The sequence below is a fragment of the Lolium perenne genome, chromosome 4 (assembly GCF_019359855.2).
Source record: "Lolium perenne isolate Kyuss_39 chromosome 4, Kyuss_2.0, whole genome shotgun sequence".
NCBI lineage: Eukaryota > Viridiplantae > Streptophyta > Magnoliopsida > Poales > Poaceae > Lolium > Lolium perenne.
The window spans coordinates 103,403,300-103,415,262 of NC_067247.2; the positions used below are offsets into that span (position 1 = coordinate 103,403,300).

The 11,963-nt window shown below is 45.0% G+C and overlaps 1 protein-coding gene across 1 annotated transcript; it reads left to right on the forward strand.

Annotated features, from left to right (window-relative positions):
• The first annotated feature begins 412 nt into the window (after positions 1-412).
• Positions 413-3,241, forward strand: LOC127293511 (endo-1,4-beta-xylanase 1). Its single transcript, XM_051323148.2, has 3 exons — positions 413-850; positions 951-1,128; positions 1,395-3,241. Exons 1-3 carry the CDS (start codon positions 483-485, stop codon positions 3,063-3,065), a joined length of 2,217 nt encoding a protein of 738 aa, XP_051179108.1. The 5' UTR covers positions 413-482; the 3' UTR covers positions 3,066-3,241.
• Positions 3,242-11,963: the final 8,722 nt, after the last annotated feature.

An 11,963-nucleotide genomic window follows, 5' to 3' on the forward strand; every position in this document is an offset into this window, starting at 1 on the left:
TTATATTGCGGTGCAAGAATTGGCTGCGATCATGCAGATCAGATTGAAATGTAGCTAGTGTCTGCTAATTCAGTCCTTAAGCCGAAGCAACCATCCGCTACAAGGCATGTGATCTGCGGATTAAGCCATGAACATGCGAGTGGGAGATCAAGTGATCGTTACGGTGAAACCGGCCGAGGTCGGTGTATGGCGATGCAGTATCCCTTTTTCGTTTTCCATTTTATGTTTTTGATAAACGACGGCGGCGTATCTCGATGCGAAAAATAAATATTCTTGTGTAGCTTGCAATCCCAGGCAGATGACTTGTTTGCGATCGTTCGTTGGCCACTCTCTGTTTGCCTTCCAAGTTCCAACTTGCGATCGGTATATATAGGTCACCGATTATTGGCATTAGCATCAGATTAACCAGCTAGCTCACTCAGGTGATCGACAGAAAGCTCGCAGCCTCAGGTACAGTACTTGATCGGTGTGCGCACACATCAATGGCGATTACTGGCACCGAGGGGCGCGTCAGCGACAGTGGCGGCGACGAGAACATCATCCTGAACCCGGAGTTCGACAGCGGGCTGGACGGGTGGTCCGGGAGCGGGTGCAAGATCGAGCTGCACGACTCGCTGGACGACGGCAAGGTGCTCCCGGCGAGCGGCAAGTACTTCGTGGCGGCCACGGGGAGGACCGACACCTGGAACGGCGTCATGCAGGACATCACGGCGCGGCTGCAGCGCAAGATGGCCTACGAGGTGGCCGCCACCGTGCGGCTCTCCGGCGCCAACGTCTCGCCGTGCGAGGTCCGCGCCACGCTCGCCGTGCAGACGGCCGACGGCAGGCAGCAGTACATCGGCGTCGGCAAGTACGTTGGAGTCTTTGTCGCCGGGTCACCGCGATCGGCATTGCACGGTGTCTTGGTTTGTGACGGAGGATGTTGCCGTTGTGTTTTCCGGTTGCTGCAGGTTGCAGGCGTCAGACAAGGACTGGGCGCAGCTGCAGGGCAAGTTCCTGCTGAACAGCACTGTGGCCAAGGCCACCATCTACATCGAAGGGCCGAAGGCCGGCGTCGACCTGCTTCTCGACTGCTTGGTGGTGAAGCATGCCCAGAAGGCAACGCCGTCCCCGCCGCCGGACTTCGAGGTGAACGCCCTTCTGTTGTTAACGATGAAGTTCGTATTGTACCAAACTTCAGTACGATGAAGTCCGTCAGATAAGCTTTCACGTTACTGTTGCACAAGTATATATCACTACCTGAATCCTATCCTCCTAACACCAAGCGTCAAGCATGCCTATGCACAGTACGTGCTGTCAGCTTAACGTAGTAACATATTCGCCCGGATCTTAAAGCATTGACAACTAAGGTCAACTCGTGGTCCAAGTTGTGATCATGCCATTCTTTTGTACAGAATCTGGTGTACGGTGCCAACATCATCGAAAATAGCAACCTCGACGACGGTCTAAACCCCTGGTTCCCGCTCGGCCCGTGCGCGCTCGCCGTCGGCGAAGGCTCGCCGCGCGTGCTCCCCGCCATGGCGCAGGAGTCCCTGGCGCTGGACGACGAGCCGCTCAACGGGAAGCACATCCACGTCACCAACCGCACGCAGACGTGGATGGGCCCCGCGCAGATCATCACCGACAAGCTCACCCTCCACGCCACGTACCAGGTCTCGGCCTGGGTCCGCGTCGCCGGCAAGATGAACGGCGCGCCGCAGAACATAAACATCGCCGTCCAAGTCGACAGCCAGTGGCTCAACGGCGGTCAGGTCCTGGCGCGCGACGAGCGGTGGTACGAGATCGGCGGGTCGTTCCGGGTGGAGACCAAGCCTGCGTCGCGCGTCATGGTGTATGTCCAGGGCCCCGACGCCGGCCTGGACCTCATGGTCGCCGGCTTGCAGGTGTTCCCGGTAGACCGGAAGGCCCGAGCCAAGCACCTGAAGAAGATCACCGACAAGGTGCGCAAGCGCGACGTGGTGGTGAAGCTGACGGGCGCCGACGGCGGCGTCATCAAGGCGACGGAGTGCGTGGAGGTGCGCGTGCGGCAGGTGTCGAACAGCTTCCCGCTGGGCGCGTGCATCATGCGCACCAACATGGACAACGAGGACTTCGTGGACTTCTTCACCAAGCACTTCAACTGGGGCGTGTTCGGGAACGAGCTCAAGTGGTACTGGACGGAGCCGCAGCGCGGGCAGGTGAGCTACGCCGACGCCGACGACCTCCTCAAGCTCTGCTCCGACAACGGCATGTGCGTCCGCGGCCACTGCATCTTCTGGGAGGTGGAAAACATGGTGCAGCAGTGGGTGAAGACGCTGTCCGCCGACGACCTCTCCGCCGCCGTGAAGAGCCGCATCGACGGGCTGCTCACCCGGTACAAGGGGAAGTTCCGGCACTACGACGTGAACAACGAGATGCTGCACGGCTCCTTCTACCAGGACAAGCTGGGCAAGGACATCCGCGCCACCATGTTCAAGACGGCCGGCGAGCTGGACCCGGACGCGCTGCTCTTCGTCAACGACTACAACGTGGAGGGCATGTGCGACATCCGCGCTACGCCCGAGGCCTACATCCAGCAGATCATCGGCCTGCAGGAGCAGGGCGCGCCGGTGGGCGGCGTCGGCCTGCAGGGCCACGTCAGCAACCCGGTCGGCCCCGTCATCCGCTCCGTACTGGACCGGCTCGCCGTGCTCGGCCTGCCGCTCTGGTTCACGGAGCTCGACGTGTCGGCGGCCAACGAGCACGTCCGCGCCGACGACCTGGAGGTGATGCTGCGGGAGGCCTACGCGCACCCGGCGGTGGAGGGCGTCATGCTCTGGGGCTTCTGGGAGCTCTTCATGAGCCGAGACGACGCGCACCTCGTCAACGCGGAGGGGGACATCAACGAGGCCGGCCGCCGCCTGCTGCAGCTCAAGAAGGAATGGCTCACGCACGCGCGGGGACACCCCGACGACAACGGGGAGTTCAGGTTCCGGGGTCATCACGGCGCATACACCGTCGACGTCGTCACGTCCACCGGAAAGATCTCCCAGGAGTTCACCGTCGACAAGGATGACTCGCCCATGGTGCTCGACATTAATGTGTGAGCGCGCGTCTGATCGATCGATCGATCGATCGGTATATAGCGGGAATGGCATCCTGCATACAATGCAAATGATATATACTACTAGTACATGCCAATCTATGCCTGGATCGATGGCTAAGAACACATGTAATAAGGGACAATGAAATTCAAGTATTTATCATGATGTATGCACATAAATATGTGCTCTATACTGCAAAACCATGATGTGTTTGTAAGAAACTAGTGGCTAATCAAATTCACAGATCGGTGCTTTGGAATATCCATTGCTAGTTGATAATGTTCCCATCAGAATCTTAAAATCATGAGTCAACCGTGCAAAATTAGATGGCCAAACCTAGCGGTAGTTCAGCATCTCGTGGATGAGGGACTATCTATCCTTCATATCCTCATAAACATAATCCTGAAACCTTAAATTAATTTTATCAGCGTTCGAACAGTCGTCGGTACTCAAAAATAAACTTTCATACGAGTGAACTGTTTTGTTTCGGGAAGACGCATAACACGGCTGCTCTCTATGCCGAACTACATGGTTTTGTGGAAGGCTAATTTCCTATTAGGTATTTGGGTATTCCGATACATTATAGGAGATTCACAAAATACCAATGAAAACAAGTTGAGGATACATTCCAAAAAAAGGCTAAGTAGCTGGAAATAAATACTAGTATCTCTTCACCGAAGAATAGTACTCATAAACTGGATACAAATAATTGTGCCACCTCTTTTTCTTCCAATTTCCCAAAGAAGTATTCCATAGGTTGAATTATTTTCGATCAAAGTTCTTTTGTTAACACAATAGTTAAAAAAAAGACTAGCAAGATAGGATCTAGTTTGCCGACCCAAAGGTCAATAGGGCTCGGAATTCATGACCTTCGGAATCAATATACATCCCTACTTGGTAAATGGCTTGTTAAGATGGTCATCCAAGATGGGGTGTATTAAACCCTTCTAAAAAGAAAATATATAGCCTCAAAAGCATCGTCCCAATTTTACTATAAACTGGGTGTCTCTCACTTTTGGGGTTGGTCTTCTTGCGACAAAAAACACTTCTTCCGCTTTGGATCATTTAACATCAAAGACGGTTCAGATATTAGATTCTAGGAGTGTAATTTTTGGGGTAACACCATTGTTCGGATCATTTAACATCAAAGATGGTTTGGATCCTCATACAATATTTTCCGTGTAAGGGTACATTGCCCCTATGTGTTGTTTTGGTAATTAATGACAACCCCTATGGACTAATGTTTTCATTGAGTTTATATGAAGGAATATTTCATAGGTACTACTTGCTCTCCATGTGTTGGATTCAAGTATGGATGCCATGAAGATAAAGGTATACCTTGTGTATTGGCATCAAGATCATCGGTTTGAAGATACATATGTGATATGATCAAGAAGAAGAAATGAAGATGGAGTTCTTATGTGGAACTCAATATTAGCCATGCTCTATCTTATGAGAGTATGAGAAGGTACAAGGTTGAGTTTGGCAAGTTCAAGATGAGCATCTCAAGTGGATCACATGCTTGAAGTTTGCCGTCCATTTGGTAATAATGGACATGTGAAGATGTGCATCAATAGAGCTTTCCCATCATGGTGTATGGGGGAGCATTTGTGAGTCTTCACGAAGCGACGATGATCAAGTGAGGCATTCCGGCTTGAGTGGAGCTTGAAGAGCTATCATCAAGATCAAGCGGGATGCGCAAGGCAAAGGTATGGCCTTGCTAGGTTTTCCTTTTACCGGTCTCAAGGTGGTTGTTGGGAGACCGGATTATAGGATAGATAGCCGCACTATCAAGAGGGGCTTTCGGTTGGGTAACTTGATCGCATCGTCTTAGGGAGCTCAATACTTTGCATACTTTGCATATCCCTATTGCTTCTTGGTGTTTCTCTGTGTGAGGTTCTTGAGCTTGTTGCTAGCTTTACAACAAGCCCAAGTTCATCGAAAACGGAATCCGCATGCATCTTCTATTGCGTTTTCGAGTTTGGACGTCTTCACCGTTTCTTGACGGTGGGAGACTCCCTCTCTAAAATCATCTAAAATGTTCTGTGAGGAGTCTCCATATTTCCAGTTTTTGTTGGGGTTCTATTCGTCGTTATCTTTCCAACAAAATTGGTTTTATGTCAATCGGGGTCCGGACACAAAAGTTATCACAGTTTTTGTATAACATGTTTTCCTGCTCTCCCGGTCAAGGTCCGGTCTGCCGCCCGGTTTGGACCGGCGGGTCCGGTCCCTGGCCCGGTCCGACCGGGCTCCCGACCGGGCGCCCCCGGCGCCAACCGAGCTCTGCGCTGACTGCAACCGGAGGGAGTACTGCGCGTCACTTCGAGGGTCCGGTCATGATCCGGTCTGTCGTCCGGTTTGGACCGGCGGGTCCGGTCTGTGGCCCGGTCTGACCGGGCCCTGGACCGGACGGCCCGGCCCCAGGCCCGGTTGACCGGCCTCCTCGATGGTTTTCTCAGCCCAACTTTTTCCCAACGGTTATATTTTCTCTTGGGCTATAAATAGCCCTTCTTCCACCTTGGGCTGAGCTAGTTCTTCCCCTTTCTTCACCTCCATTGTTGCTCTTGGAAGAACTTGCTCTCCCCTTTGATTCCTCCCATAAATCTTGCTAATTCTTGAGGGATCTAAGAGAAGAGATCTAGATCTACACTTCCACCAATCCATTTCTTCTCTAAGTGAGGGGAACTCTTGGGATCTAGATCTTGGAGTCTTTTGTTGACTTTCCCCATTGTTCTTCCTCTCCAATCTCATCCTAGCATTTGTTGTTTGGGTGGGATTTGAGAGTGAAGGATTTGAACACCTCTAGTGTTCTTGCTTTGCATCATTGCATAGTGTTGAGCTCTCCACCACGATTAGTTCGAGTGAGAGACCGTGAGCTTGTTACTCTTGGAGGGAAACCTCCTAGTTGGCTTGGCGGTTGGTGCTCCGGTGATCTCTTCAAGAAGATTGTGAAGAGGCCCGGGCTTCTCCTTCGTGGAGCTTGTGAAGTGGTTGTGGAGCTTGCCATCTCCGGAGTGGAGGAAAAGCTAACCATAAGGAAAGGGCCATTATCCTTCGTGGGTGTGGTTCAGAGAATAGGGCGAGCCTTCGTGGCGCGGGGAATCCTTCGTGGGACCTCCACTCCTCCAAACGTGACGTACCTTGTTGCAAAGCAAGGGAACACAGGAATACATCCTCGTCTCCGCGTGCCTCGGTTATTTCTATACCCGAGCTCTCTTTCCTTGTGATAGCCATCGTGCTTGAAGTATATATATATATATATATCTTGCTATCACTTGTGCTACATATATCTTGTGCCTATCTTGCTTAGCTCTAGTTGCCATTGTTACACTTAATTGAGCTTAGCATATCTAGGGTTGGTGCTTGTGAACTAAACGATAGTTTAATTCCGCATTCATACAAGACAAATCCACAAGAGTTTGTAATTGCCTATTCACCCCCCCCCCCCCCCCTCTAGGCGACATCTCGATCTTTCAATTGGTATCAGAGCAAGGTCTCTCCTTGTTTAAGGCTTCACCGCCTTGAGAGTAAAGATGTCGGCTAGTATAGTGCACAATGACACAATTGTCTTTAATGGCACAAATTATCTTTTGTGGAGAAATTGCTTGCTTTGTAAGCTTCGGACCTTGTGTCCACATATAGAGCAATTTCTAGATGTCAGTTTTTCTCCTCCGATGGATTCTCAAAATCTATCTTTAGAGGATGAGAAAAACTTACATCTTGAAGCTCAAGTATCTAATGAGCTTTTATTCTCCTTGAGACCCGATTTTCGTAGGTTCTTGATATATAAAGCGAAAATCGTCTCATGAGATGTGGATCAAGCTTAAGGAAATGTTTGGTGGATCCACTTCTAAATTGGTCGGTGGTGACTCCGAGGAGCTCTCTTCCCCTTCACATCATGAAGAGCTCCAAGTTGCTTCCACCTCCGGTCGTGATGATATATCATCTTCTTCCACTTCACCAACGTGTTGCAAGACACAAGGTAATGATATGGTGAGTGGTGAGGGAAATTGCAATGTTGATATTGTGCTCATTAGTGATGACTCGTCATCTCTATCTCATTGCAATGGTTCCTCTTTGGACTTAAACACATCTTGCATTGAAAATAATCTACATGCTTGTGTTGATAGTCCTTGCATATCATGTGTAAATTGCTTACATAGATCTCATGAGGATATGCTTGCCTTGTCTTGCTCCCATAATCAAAATGTTTCTATTTCCTCTAGTTGCTTGTTGACTAACATTGTAGAGGAAACCGAACACTCTATGGATCAAGACATGATTTCAAATGAGGATTCAAGAATATCTTCATCTTCATCCTCCGGTATGCACATGTGCCTTATGGCAAATGGACCAAAGGTATCTCCTACTTTGACTCCTAGCACATCCTCTAATGATGAGAGTGATGATGATGATAATGATGAAGAACATAATATCTTGGTGCATGATATGGCAATGGTATATGCTTCTCTTCGTGGTAATAAAGAAGCTCGTGCTTATCTCGAACACTCTATGGATACCTTGAATAAATATAGTGAAACCATAGTGGAGTTGGAGTCCCATATTGAAAATGGGGAAATGAGATTCACTCTCCTCAAGCATGAGCTAAAAGATGAGAAGCATGCTAATTTCATGCTTATACAAAAAATTGAATCCTATATGCATGAAAATGAGAAAACTATTGTTGATGCTTGTGCTACTAACTCTAATTCTTGTGAAGCATCGACCTTAAAGGAGAATGTTGAGCTAAGGGCTCAACTTGAGTTGCTAACTAGCAATTATAGGGAATTGGAAGAAAGTCATAAAAAGCTCTCAAGCTCTCATGATGATCTTCTAATTTCCTATGATGGGCTAAAGTTAGCTCATGAGGCAAGTATCACTAAGGTAACATCTTGTGAGCCTCATATGGATGTTAGCACAATCTCTACTACAAATGTTATATTGCCATGTGCTAGTCCTTGTAATCCATCTAGTCAAACTAGTGATACACCTTGTGTTGGATTACTCACTTTGCCTTGTTGCTCTAACAATGAAGCTTCTACTTCCTCTAGTACTTGTATTTCTACTAACCATGTAGAGGAAATAAAAGAGCTCGAGGCTCAAGTTCTTTCTTTGAAGAAAGACTTGGAAAAGCGTCATGAAGGGAAATCCGCACTTGACAAGATGCTAAGTGTGCAACAATTCCCCAATGACAAGAGTGGACTTGGATTCAACTCCAATAACAAGAACAAGTCCAAGAGCAAGAGCAACAAGAAGAAGGGCCAAGACAAAGTCAAGGATCCGGCCAAGTTGGTTTGTTTCAAGTGCAAGGTTGAAGGGCATCATGTTAGATCATGCCCATTGAAGAAGAAGAAGAAGAAGCACTTGAGTGAGAAACAACAAGGGAAACGGCCACAAGGTAAAGGTCAAGCTCATGCTCGACCTCAAGTTGAAGATAGGCCACTTTCCAAGAAGAATCAAGATATTGTTCCCCAAGAGAAGAAATCAATAAAGAAGAGAAAGGGGAACACTTGCTACTTATGCCGTGAGAAGGGGCACTTTGCTTCTTCTTGCTTAGGTGGTACCTTATCTAACCCTATAATTGTTGATGATGATTATTCTCTAGGGAAGGATAAGGATGGCAATGTGTTTGCCAAGTATGTTGGAACTCAAAGTGGTTTGAAGAAAAGAACCATTTGGGTTGCCAAGCCTATTGTGACTAACCCCTTAGGACCCAACTTGGTTGGGGACCAACAATCTCAAACTTGATCAATAGGTACAAGTGGAGGTCATTGGAGACTTGGCTACTTCATGAAGAATTAAGGGATCTTCATATATTATATTTTTACCAAGCCAAGTCATATGGATTATCATCTATATCTTATATCCAATGTTCCTCTTTGCGGTAACTTATACTTCAACTCTTCATGTTTATTGTAAGTTACTTGCCCCTTTGCATGTTTGGTTTTGTACCAAATATGTGTATGTATGTGTTGTGTCTTACTTGCCGATCTTGTGTATTCAAGTATGTTTGTTTGACTCATCATATACTTGTGTATTGTTTTGAGCCTAATGCATCTTGATGATATTTTATTTGGCTCTCTTTGAAGTGATTAATGGAACATCCCATTTTGGGGGAGTGATATGCTTTGTGCATCTCTCTTCCTTTAAAATGTGTGTACATGGGTACCACCACTTAGTATTGATATTGCAAGATTATCTAGTCACTATGTGGTGTGTCATACTCATGAGAAATTCAAATTCTAAATATCCATTAATCATCTCTAGTTGAATTTTTAGTTGCCTCTTGTTTAGAAGAAATGTTTTATCACGTTATGGGGGAGTAATATGTTTTGTACATATCACAAGCCTAGAAAATGTGAACATATGAGGTTATGCCACTTAGAGTTGATGCTCTTAATTATCTTGTTCCTAGGTGGCATGTTTGCTCAAACAAGCTCCACTTCTATTAAAAAGCTTTTATTGCTCATCTTATGGATTCTTGTTTGAATAAGAAATTCTTGGTACGGTTTTCCTCAAATACATATCTCTATAATTTATTTGGGACACCGATTGCTTCAAGTTATTCTAATCATTGCCGTGCGTGATTGTTTGACTAGTTGAAGCTATCAAGAATCTTCATCCGTGCATAGTGCTTAATTCTATATACTTATCCTATGCCTTTTATTGTGAAGTTGATCCTTACTATCATTGTCAATTCACCACCGGAAATTATTTCCAATATACCCATTGTCTTTGACAATTGATAACCTTGTATGTGGTTGAATTCATGGATCATCTTCACCTTGGATTGCTTCTTATTTACTTATTTTTCCAAGAAATCTTTGTTGCTCCCATGTGTCTTCCTTGTCCCTTTGAAAACCCTTTTGATAAATTCTCTTAATTCATATCAAGTGTTTGTTTTGGAAGACAAACCTTTTCCTTACGGTACATTGTGCCATTGTGAAAAGTGAGGGTTTGGTTTATTTGTTCGAACCTTGCTCTTTTGGGGAGTTTGCTATCTCATTCCTTCTTACATATTTTATTAGCTTGAATGAGATAAATCTTTGAGCATGTTTGCTTTATTTCATCCTCTATGCTCAATGGTTTCTTCTTAGTTCACTTGTTGAACTTTGTTGAACAAATCTTTTGTGATTTGCTTCTTAGATATAATTTGGACAACAAATTTGTTTTGTGACACCTCTATGCCTTATTTAATTCTTTTGGTGTTTTGTCCAAAGTATATCTTTCTTGGATCTTTAAAAGTTTTGGTGCATGCTTATATGTAATTTGTTTATGCTTGTAGCATGCTTGCTTTCTTTCGATCCATTATGTAGGATATACTCCATCAAATCCTAAATGGCTAAGATGTGCATGAAATTCGAATTTCATCTAAATATGCACATGTTTATATGGAGTGTGTTCTATATATTGTGGTTAGTCTAACCATGTTGGACCCAATAAGTTTGGGGACCAAGATGTACTTGAATGATGTTTTAGGTACATTGGAGATGCAATGGAGGCTTGTCTCATCTATAAGGAAGGTGTTGTCACCATATGACGATTGGAGTCAAGCTAGGATGATCGATGAACTCTTATCCACTACATCAAGCCATTGCCATCTCGGTAACAAGTATCTTATTCATGCACTCTCATATAGCATCCAACCTCTTGTAGGTTGTATCTTGGCATGAAATTATTTATTTTGAAAATATTGCGGTTCTTGAAAAACCCTTTTTAAGTAAAACTTCTTATTGAACACTTGAGTAATTTGAGAAGATGCATATGATAGGTTATATATATATATCATATTTTATGATTCACCTATCACAAATATGCCCTCTAGCAATTTATTGCATATCAATTCCTCAAAGAGCTCTTGTGTACAATATTGATGAAATTGTGAAATAAATCCGTATTTGTGATACTTGTTGCCTCTCTCAAAACATTCCAACTAGCTTTACTTCCCTTATTGTTAGTTGTGATGTTTTTGAGATTTTCTTGGTTGAAGCTCATTCATATACCACAAGTGTGTAAATTGGAGCCATAGGCTATATATGCTTTTTAAGCAAACATCCTTGGTATATTTTATGACTTCATCTTGGATATCATGTCTTATTTATTTTGTTAACCTCTTGTGTGTGCATGTTTCTTTATGGATCACTATGTCCACTTTAGAAACTTATATACATGAGAGCGTTAATCCATCAACTTGATATCCTTGTTCCTTGCCAATCATCTTTTACCCTTTTGCTTTTAGTGGTGTTGGTAAAGAAGATTTATGAGTGCTTGGTTTACTTGTTTTTCTTCATGCACTCATATCTCGTAATTGTTGGACTCAAGTTATTCTTGATAAGCATATTATTTTTATCTTGGGTATGTTCTAAATAATATAGAGGGAGTGAGGATTCCATGTTTGTGCATATTGTATTCAAATGCAAACATTATAAATTGTGCACGAACCTTGGGGAGCTTTCTTATTTTATTTAGAGCACTATATCTCTCTTATCATGATATCTTTGTTTGTCCAATTGGATCTTTGATTGCTCGCTTTATTTGTTGAAGCTCACTTCACCATGGTATCTTTATGCAATCTTTGATCCTCAATATAGTTTGACTTCCTTCAAGTATTCATCATTAGATATGTGCACTTGATTCCACTCAAATTATGAGAAGTGCACACTTTGGGGAGGAACTCACATTATATTGGCCTTCTAAATTTTTCACCCATTTTGACAATCGATGCCAATGGGGGAGAAGTTTAGAGGGTTTAAGGGAATGGTTTTATACTTAAGCTTGGTTTGTGCTTAAGTGTTTTGCCTCTCATGCATTCCATATTTATATGTCTTGCATGGTTGTATATATATAGTGGAAACTATCCCAATGGTTAATCTTGACAATATATGCAATGAATTCATGTTC

What these genes read in the sequence shown, in the direction of transcription:
- LOC127293511 (XM_051323148.2), top strand. Translation starts at nt 483, where the DNA reads ATGGCGATTACTGGCACCGAGGGGCGCGTCAGCGACAGTGGCGGCGAC. An exon ending in CAGTACATCGGCGTCGGCAA is followed by an intron (nt 851 to 950) that starts GTACGTTGGAGT and finishes CGGTTGCTGCAG; the next exon opens with GTTGCAGGCGTCAGACAAGG. An exon ending in CCCCGCCGCCGGACTTCGAG is followed by an intron (nt 1,129 to 1,394) that starts GTGAACGCCCTT and finishes TCTTTTGTACAG; the next exon opens with AATCTGGTGTACGGTGCCAA.